The sequence below is a fragment of the Triticum aestivum genome, chromosome 5B (genome assembly GCF_018294505.1).
Source record: "Triticum aestivum cultivar Chinese Spring chromosome 5B, IWGSC CS RefSeq v2.1, whole genome shotgun sequence".
Lineage (NCBI taxonomy): Eukaryota > Viridiplantae > Streptophyta > Magnoliopsida > Poales > Poaceae > Triticum > Triticum aestivum.
The window spans coordinates 289,798,882-289,807,992 of NC_057807.1; the positions used below are offsets into that span (position 1 = coordinate 289,798,882).

At 44.2% G+C, this 9,111-nt stretch overlaps 1 protein-coding gene and 4 non-coding genes across 6 annotated transcripts; all 5 read right to left on the reverse strand.

The window, feature by feature from the left end:
• Positions 1-1,094: 1,094 nt before the first annotated feature.
• On the reverse strand, positions 1,095-1,167 carry TRNAR-ACG (transfer RNA arginine (anticodon ACG)). The gene has a single exon. It is a non-coding gene; the product is annotated as a tRNA-Arg (tRNA).
• Positions 1,168-1,252: 85 nt separating this feature from the next.
• Positions 1,253-5,107, reverse strand: LOC123111446 (uncharacterized). Of its 2 annotated transcripts, none has more exons than XM_044532253.1 (4): positions 2,875-5,107; positions 2,599-2,788; positions 2,345-2,482; positions 1,253-1,834 (listed from the first exon to the last, which is right to left on the reverse strand). In XM_044532253.1, the coding sequence occupies exons 1-4, from the start codon at positions 2,958-2,960 to the stop codon at positions 1,616-1,618; spliced, it is 633 nt and encodes a 210-aa protein (XP_044388188.1). In that variant the 5' UTR covers positions 2,961-5,107; the 3' UTR covers positions 1,253-1,615. The 2 variants fall into 2 exon arrangements, with proteins under 2 accessions (XP_044388188.1, XP_044388187.1); XM_044532252.1 differs by having other exon boundaries at positions 2,599-2,706; positions 2,875-3,074.
• On the reverse strand, positions 3,059-3,131 carry TRNAR-ACG (transfer RNA arginine (anticodon ACG)). Its single transcript has one exon. It is a non-coding gene; the product is annotated as a tRNA-Arg (tRNA).
• Positions 4,430-4,537, reverse strand: LOC123118153 (small nucleolar RNA Z188). The gene has a single exon (XR_006457757.1). It is a non-coding gene; the product is annotated as a small nucleolar RNA Z188 (small nucleolar RNA).
• LOC123118152 (small nucleolar RNA Z188) lies at positions 4,714-4,823 on the reverse strand. Its single transcript, XR_006457755.1, has one exon. It is a non-coding gene; the product is annotated as a small nucleolar RNA Z188 (small nucleolar RNA).
• Positions 5,108-9,111: the final 4,004 nt, after the last annotated feature.

The window sequence follows — 9,111 nt, forward strand, 5'->3', positions numbered from 1 at the left end:
GGGTGCACGAGGGTAAAAGTTTTCAATCCGACCCACTTTCGCTTGTTTGGTAGGGTGCATGAGCTCACATGGGCTATACTCATCTGATGCATAAAAGGGCCCTTAGCTATGCTCATCTCATGCACCCCAGACAGGGTGCATGAAGGCAGCTATGCTGGCACTGACACTCGTCCCCACCCACCAGACCATGTCCATATATGTTTATATTTTCAAAAAATGTTCAGAATTTTAAAATTTGTTTAAATTTTCAAAAAGTTTAGAATTTCGAAATTTCTTTAAATTTTTGAAAAAAATAGGATTTCAAAATTGTTTAAATTTTCAAAAATGTTCATAATTTCAATATTTTTAAAAAAATCAACAATGTTTGGAATTTCAAAATAAAATAAAAAATTGTTTGAATTTTGAAAAAACCAGAATTTCAAATTTATTTAAATTTTTATAAAATATTCAAAATTTCAGATTTTGTTTAAATTTTTTAAAAAAGCTTGGAATTTCAAATATGTTCAAATTTTCAAAAAAGTTCAGAATTTCAAATTTTATTTTAGTTTTTCAAAAAAAGAATTTCAAAAAAAATGTAAATTTTCAAAATATGTTTAAATTTGTGTTCATATTTTTTCGATTTTGTTCATCATTCAGAAAAAATTAGAATTTGAAATTGTTTAGCATGTCTAAACACATGCAGGCTGCCAAACAAAGTCTCAGCTCAGCATGTCTCAACGCATACATCGCTGCAACTGCATAGACTCAGCATGTATGAGAGGAGAACAACCAGGCTAGGTCCATACATGCTACCAAACACACACCCGTAAGCGGCGGGGCGGGTGGTTGCCCTGTTTGAGAGGCGGTGGCATAGTAATGTTATTTTTTAGGGAATGGATCGAAACAAAGTCTCAGCTCAGAATGTCTCAACGCATACATCGCTGCAACTGCATAGACTCAGCATGTATGAGAGGAGAACAACTAGGCTAGGTCCTACATGCTACCAAACACACCCGTAAGCGGCGGGGCGGGTGGTTGCCCTGTTTGAGAGGCGGTGGCATAGTAATGTTATTTTTTAGGGAATGGATCGAAAGAAAAAGAAGCAAGATATAAGTCGACTCCGCTGGGGATCGAACCCAGAATCTCTGGTTTCGTAGACCAGCGCCTTATCGATTGGGCCGCGGAGTCATTGGTATTGCATGTTCTATTATCAGCCCTCCAGTACTCCATATTTGGCACATACAAAGTTCATTTTTAGAACTGCTGCCGAACGAAAAACACAAAATTATGATTCTCATGCTTTAAACAAGAATATGAACTGTACGCAAGCTGTCAATTTGCCGGCATTGATCAGCAGCATAATCTGCTTCATTGACCGATCCTTACTCTCAAATCCATGGAGCGTTTTGCACCTGAAGGAAGCATCAAAATTCCTTTCTAAAATCTATAGCTTACTAGGCTCTGTTAGAGAGATCCAACAACAGTTTTACCAGAACTGAAAACATGCTAATACCAGAGGGAGCAGGCAGTAGAGACAACTTGGCCAACCCACACATGCTATCAGATCACTACAGACACATGACACTACCAGAATGTGGCCTTGGCTACCGGTGCAACATTACCTGACACTTTATTTTCACCAATCAACGGCTGCCACCAAAATTTTACCAGACGGCAAAAGACAACTGTTCTGAAACAGGTCATCACTGCATGACTTTGTACTATCACGGTTTCTGCTCGACGGTGAAGCAGCACCATAAATTTTTGGAGAAGGCATGTCTATTCCAAATCCAGTCGAATCTACTAGAAGCTGACGAAGCAGTCTCTGAACAGATGCATTTTTTAACCCAAAAAGCTGCACAAGACAACTGCAAAATCAAACATTTATAATCTGGCTATGATAAACAGTGTTGAAGGCACGCAGTTATGGTCTATTGAAAAGTGTAACAAGAATCAAGAATAGCAATGGTCATGGTCTGCTTTATATTGATTCACTGCAGGTTGCTGACTCCTGTTGGAACAACTATCTGGATTCAAATGATATAACACTGTGAACGTGACAGGGCCCTGGAGCTATAGTACTCAATTGCTAGCACCAAAGTGTTTGTTTGTCTGTCTACATAGTTCCCTTCTTGTCATACATCAAGAAATAGGTTCCACTTGTAGTCATACCAGTAGATTCTGATGTGAGTGATAGCAAACCATCTATAACTTGTTAAACGTCTATGTGGTTCTACAGAAAGTGTACAGGGGGATGGGCAATGCCCTCGGCCATGAGCTTCCTGGGAAAAGCGAACTAGGAAGGAACATTTTCATTGCAATGCACAGGTTCAGGTAACTAAATAAATGGATATGAAGAGCATGCCTCGACGCCGTCAATCTTCTGAGGGAAGCTCCCCGCCCTCTGCCAGTCCCTGACTTTGGCCCCTGTCTTCTTATGGAAGTTCTTCCAAGCTATGTCCGGTGTCTGCCCTGTCGCGCAATCTCCCTCGGTGGATGTGACCTGCATGCAGATTGAGCCCATCACTTCTGATTTCATTTACAGTGGGTCAACATCCAGGTAGCAGAAGGTGGTAATCAGTGGTAGTAGTACAGAAGATTGTGTTTGTTTGTGTGAACCTGGAATACAGGCCCTCTGGGTCCTTGCTGGATCTCCATGGCGTACGATATCCCGGAGAAATGGCGGACGGCGTGATAGCCCACCGGGTACGGGTGGCGATCCTTGCCCTTGGGTGAGCAAACAAGGAAAGGTGAGGTGTTAGGGAGTACACCGACCATGGATTCCACATGTAAATCCAACTGACGAGACCTAAGAGAGCAAAGGTGAAGACGATGCCTCGATTGGGAATAGGACGCGAACCCTAGGGGAGGGAGGGAGAGGGAGGGAGAGCAAACCCTTGAGCAGCTCCAGTACTTGCGCTCCCATTCGCCGCCGCGGTAAAGCGCACCCGCCGACACCATCTCGATGAAGTGGTCCCCATCGGCCTCCTTCGCCGCCATCTCCTCTCGTCTTCTCCGCTTCACCCAGCAAAAAAAATGAAAAAATGGCGGCAGGAGCAAAAGAAAAAGAAAAAGGAATCGACTCCGCTGGGGATCGAACCCAGAATCTCTGGTTTCGTAGACCAGCGCCTTATCCATTGGGCCACGGAGTCATTGGTGTTGCATGTTCTATTCTCAGCCCCCAGTACTCTATATTTTGCACATACAAAGTTAATTTTTAGAACTGCTGCCGAACGAAAAACACAAAATTATGATTCTCATGCTTTAAACAAGAATATGAACTGGACGCAAGCTGTCAATTTGCCGGCATTGATCAGCAGCATAATCTGCTTCATTGACCGATCCTTACTCTCAAATCCACGGAGCGTTTTGCACCTGAAGGAAGCATCAAAATTCCTTTCTAAAATCTATAGCTTACTAGGCTCTGTTAGAGAGATCCAACAACAGTTTTACCAGAACTGAAAACATGCTAATACCAGAGGAAGCAGGCAGTAGAGACAACTTGGCCAGCCCACACATGCTATCAGATCACTACAGACACATACACTACTAGAATGTGCCTTGGCTACCGGTACAACATTACCTGACAACTGTTCTGAAACAGGTCATCACTGCATGACTTTGTATCACGGTTTCTGCTCGACGCATCGATCATAATCCCAACACCACAGGTTCCCACAAAAAAAAACCACAGGTTCAACTATATCCTAGTTACCTTACTCATTAATCTAACGGTTAAAATGTTGGACACTAACGAGTCTGGCAGTGAGTACTCCATGACCCCTTCACCATAACCCACCTCAAAACAGAGCAAACTTGATCACCTGCTGTTAGACAAGAAACAAAGTACAAACCTGTGAACAACACAGTGTAAAAATGTAACAATGCAATAGACTATGCAAATATAACTTACTCCCTCCGTCTGAAAATAAGTGTCTCAAGTTAAGACACTTATTTTGGGACGGAGGAAGTATATAACTGTGTCACGTGAGTAAACCGGAGAGTAAAACTGTAGTCCCTCTAAAATGCCACTTGACAATTTCTGATATGAATCAAATACTAAGATATCTTAAAGATCTTATTTAATCTTTTTTTTAATATTTAGAACCAGCCCCAACCAAGACGAACCTATCAAGAACAAGATCTTTCCTCAGTTCTAAGGGAGGAAAACTTTGATGGTTCTTCTAGCCCATTCTTAAAATCTGAATGCCTTGTGAGGACACTTACGGCCGTAACCAGCTCGGTACCCATTTCCCCCTGTGCTGCGAAAAATCTCAGTCGCTGATATCCGTGTGCAAGAGTTCGGTAGTTATGCAAAGCAAAAAAGATCAGAAAAAAAGGCCGGCATTTTGCAAGTCTGTCCGAGACCAATTGAGGTCCAAAGAAGGTAATCTAGCGTCTCGAATCGGCCTTGAAAACAAGGCCGGAAAAGAAACCAAGATGGATGGATGTGTGCCTCAGAGTATTACGCAGTGGATATCCAGAGCTGCGCACACTGGTGGTGCGCAAGCGCATTCATCCAGAATTCACCTAAGCTTTTGCATCATCATCGGCACGCCGAAACCAAACCAACAGATGAACTGGGCCAGAAAGAAAAGGAGCAAGCCTCGAATCGGAGATCTCGCCGGCATAATCAAGAACGAACACAGCAGCCGAAACTCACGCAGCGCGGGACTGAAAGACGAAACCGGAACTCAACCAGCCAAATAAAATGAAATCACGAATCCAAAGGATGTGTGCCTCAGAGTATTACGCAGTGGATATCACGAGAGGTGTGCGCACTGGTGGTGCGCAAGCGCATTCATCCAGAATTCACCGATGCTTTTGCATCATCATCGGCACGCCGAAACCAAACCAGCAGATGAACTGGGCCAGAAAGAAAAGGAGCAAGCCCCGAATCGGAGATGTCACCGGCAAATCAAGAACGAACACAGCAGACGAAACCCACGCGGCGCGGACGGCGAAGCTGTAAGACGAAACCGGAATTCGACCAGCCAAATAGAGTGAAATCACGAATTCAAAGCAGAATTAAGAAGTCGGGAAGCAAGCAGGCTGCCAGACGGGGGATATATCTTCCTTTTTTATGTACAACAAAGGTTAGTTGGAGCTGGAGACGAGGAGAGGAGAAGGCGAGGCGAGGCGAGGCTAAGGAAGCAGATGGGTGTGGGTGGTCCATAAATACAGTTGGCTTTGCGGGGCGGCCACGGAAGCGACGGATGGCTAGGATTTGGCGATTTCGCTGCGGCCGGATGATTGGGTCCCCCCGGCTTTTAGGGCCCATTCGCTTCATGGGGAAAGCGAAGGAAACTTCAAAGGAATCGTTTTTTCTACTGTAGCCTCGCTTTTCTTTTGAAACTCACTGTAGCTTGTGTTAAAAAGGAAACCCACTGTAGCTTCGTTCGGGACACGGGAATCGCTACTATTCCACCAATGGGAAGGCCTCCTTTGGTTTGGTTTAAAGGAATTTCATAGAAATTTTAGAGGATAGGATTTTTATAGGATTTTTTCCTTTAGAGCCCTTTGGTTTATAGGAATGGATTTCTATTTCTATATAGGATTGGTTCCTATCCTCCACATTTCATAGGAAAATAAAAAAGAGCCTAGACTCAATGGAAAAATTCCTTTGGTGTCAACCAAATGACATCTTGTTTCCTATTTCTACTCATAGGATTTGAGATACATGTCATCTCATTTCCTACAAGATACCTATTCCTGTGATAATCCTATCCTATGAACCAAAAGAGGCCGAAGTTTCCACACGCAGCTACTCCCTCCGTTTTAAAATAGATAATTCATCTTTGTACTAACTTTAGAGTACTTACTAAAGTTAATATAAAATTGAGTCATCTATTTTAAAATAGATGGAGTACCTTTGAAGGAATGGACCCGACGAGAAGAAAGCAAAGGAATGGGAAAAAGTACACGAAGAGCGTTTTCTTGGCTGAGTAGATGTTAGGCTTTCTTTGGTTAAAGGATTCTTGTATAAATTTCATATGATAGGATTTCAATAGGAAAAAAAAAATTAGAATCTTTTGGTTTGTAGGAATGAAATCCTATTCTTACGGAGGAATTCTTCCTATCCTCCATATTTCCTAGGAAAATAAACATTAGCTTAGACTCTTTAAAAAAATCCTATGATGTGATCAAAGAGCATCTGCTTTCCTATTCCTACTCATAGGATTTGAGATACATATCATCTCATTTCCTATGACTTTTCTATTTCTCCTATTTTTTTACCCTATGAACTAAAGGAGGCCTTAATTTTTCAAGAAATGACCCCCTCAGCCAGCTGATTTTTTTAGTGCTTCCACCACCTCCTACGAACAACGCATGTCTCACTGGACCCCGCACCGCTTCCGCGCGTGTCCCAGTGGACCCCCGCACCCGCTTTCGCGTGCTGCCTTATCTACTCGTTCAACTACTTCCATCCACACCTTTTTTTCCTTGTGTCTTTCTTCCTTCCTTCCCCATCTATCCAGCCTCCTACATGGCTCCATCATGCATGCAAACAACAAGGTAGCACGGGGATGCTAACTCTCATGGAGACACCCACGAACAGCTCCAGCATGTACCCACCGGCCATGGTCACGGAGGTAGCATTGTGACTCTCCGAGATCGACGCTCCAGAAGATTTCCAGCTATTCCGAGTTTCGCCGTGCGATGTATTTGTTTGTTGCATTCTTTTTAGCATCATTTGCATTGCATCATGTCATCATGCCATCATGTCATTTAATTTTAAAAACTCATCTAAATAAAATTGTATGGATCTTTGGTCCATTTAAAACGAGGGATATTCACAATGATGATTTCTCTTTATAATATATCCTCCCAATATTAGGGAGCTATAATAAAATAATCCATTTATTTGGAAGCCACCGCAACAAATTTGCATTATAAAACCCTCTCGTTTTTAACTATTTTGCATCCATGATCTTTTCTCCGCATGGCCCTTTTTTTTGAAACGGACCGTATGGCCCATTTCAAGTTGTGGCACCTTGGCAATATGCCAAGTGGCTACTTGCTAATTTTCAGCTCAATTAAAAAAAAATTGAACCCTCAAATATTTTCCTTTCTCTTCCTCTTCCTCTTCCTCTCCATCTTTTTCTTTTCTGAACAGTGGAGATAAGTTCAAGAATCTCCAACTGGGCCGACCTCTTCCTTCCTTCTCCCCGGCCCACTTCTTTTGCTAAAGCCTAGGCCCATCCGCCCCCTATCTAACCCTAGCGAGCATCTGACCGATCCCCATCTCCCATTAATCCCTCACCTCGTTCCCCCTCCGCCGCCACCCACACGCACGCACGCAGAGGGGCACCGCGCCCTTCGCGCAGCCGCTCCTCGCTCACTCGACCTCCTCAACGCCGGCCCCGCCGCCAAGCTCCTCCGCCTCCCATCGCCGGCGCGCCGTCTTTGCGCCACCACCCGTAGTCGCAACTCCCTCACCCCGGCCTCGAGCTCGACCACCCCACCAGGGCCTCCCTGCCCGTGCCCTCCTGCTATAACCAACTGGACTACCTCGTCCCCATGGTCCAGGCCGCCGCGTCGAGCTCTTCCCGAAGCCGCCCATGGCGACCGTGCCCTGCCGCCGCTGCTCTTCCCGCGCTTGTTCCCCATCATCTCTGTCGGCACCTCCTCCTTGCCCAACTTCGGCGGCTCCACACCTGCATCTCTGATAACCCACAAGTGTAGGGGATCGCAACAGCTTTTGAGGGTAAAGTATTCAACCCAAATTTATTGATTCGACACAAGGAGAGCCAACGAATATTCTTGAGTATTAGCAGTTGAGTTGTCAATTCAACCACACCTAGATAACTTAGTATCTGCAGCAAAGTATTTAGTAGCAAAGTGGTATGATAATAAAGGTAACGGTAGCAAAAGTAATGTTTTTGGGTTTTGTAGTGATTGTAATAATAGCAACGAAAAAGTAAATAAGCGAAGCACAAGATGTGAAAAGCTCGTAGGCAATGGATCAGTGATGGATAATTATGTCGGATGCGATTCCTCATGTGATAGCTATAACATAGGGTGACACAGAACTAGCTCCAGTTTATCAATGTAATGTAGGCATGTATTCCGTAAATAGTCATACGTGCTTATGGAAAAGAACTTGCATGACATCTTTTGTCCTACCCTCCCGTGGCAGCGGGGTCCTAGCGGAAACTAAGGGATATTAAGATCTCCTTTTAATAGAGAACCGGAACAAAGCATTAGCACATAGTGAATACATGAACACCTCAAACTACGGTCATCACCGAGAAGTATCCCGATTATTGTCACTTCGGGGTTGTCGGATCATAACACATAATAGGTGACTATAGACTTGCAAGATAGGATCAGGAACACACATATATTCATGAAAACATAATAGGTTCAGATCTGAAATCATGGCACTCGGGCCCTAGTGACAAGCATTAAGCATAGCAAAGTGATAGCAACATCAATCTCAGAACATAGTGGATACTAGGGATCAAACCCTAACAAAACTAACTTGATTACATGGTAAATCTCATCCAAGCCATCACCGTCCAGCAAGCCTACGATGGAATTACTCACACACGTCAGTGAGCATCATGAAATTGGTGATGAAGGATGGTTGATGATGACGACGGCGACGAATCCCCCTCTCTGGAGCCCCGAACGGACTCTAGATCAGCCCTCCCGAGAGAGATTAGGGCTTGGCGGCGGCTCCGTATCGTAAAACACGATGAAACTTTTTCTCTGATTTTTTTCTCCGCGGGACGAAATATATGGAGTTGGAGTTGAGGTCGGCGGAGCCTCAGGGAGCCCACGAGACAGGGGGGCGCGCCCAGGGGGGAGGGCGCGCCCCCACCCTCGTGGACAGGGTGTGGGCCCCCCTGGTCTTGATTCTTTCGCCAGTATTTTTTATATTTTCCAAAAAGTGGCTCCATGGATTTTCAGGACATTCCGAGAACTTTTGCTTTCTACACATAAAACAACATCATGGCAGTTCCGCTGAAAACAGCGTCAGTCCGAGTTAGTTTCATTCAAATCATGCAAGTTAGAGTCCAAAATAAGGGCAAAAGTGTTTGTAAAAGTAGATACGTTGAAGGCGTATCAACTCCCCCAAGCTTAAACCTTTGCTTGTCCTCAAGCAATTCAGTTGATAAACTGAAA

Coding starts and splice junctions, on each gene's coding strand:
- LOC123111446 (XM_044532253.1), bottom strand. CDS start 2,960: ATGGGGACCACTTCATCGAGATGGTGTCGGCGGGTGCGCTTTACCGCG. Junction 2,483..2,598: donor CCAGAGGGCCTGTATTCCAG/GTTCACACAAAC, acceptor ATCTGCATGCAG/GTCACATCCACCGAGGGAGA. Junction 1,835..2,344: donor AGAAGATTGACGGCGTCGAG/GCATGCTCTTCA, acceptor TGTCTTGTGCAG/CTTTTTGGGTTAAAAAATGC.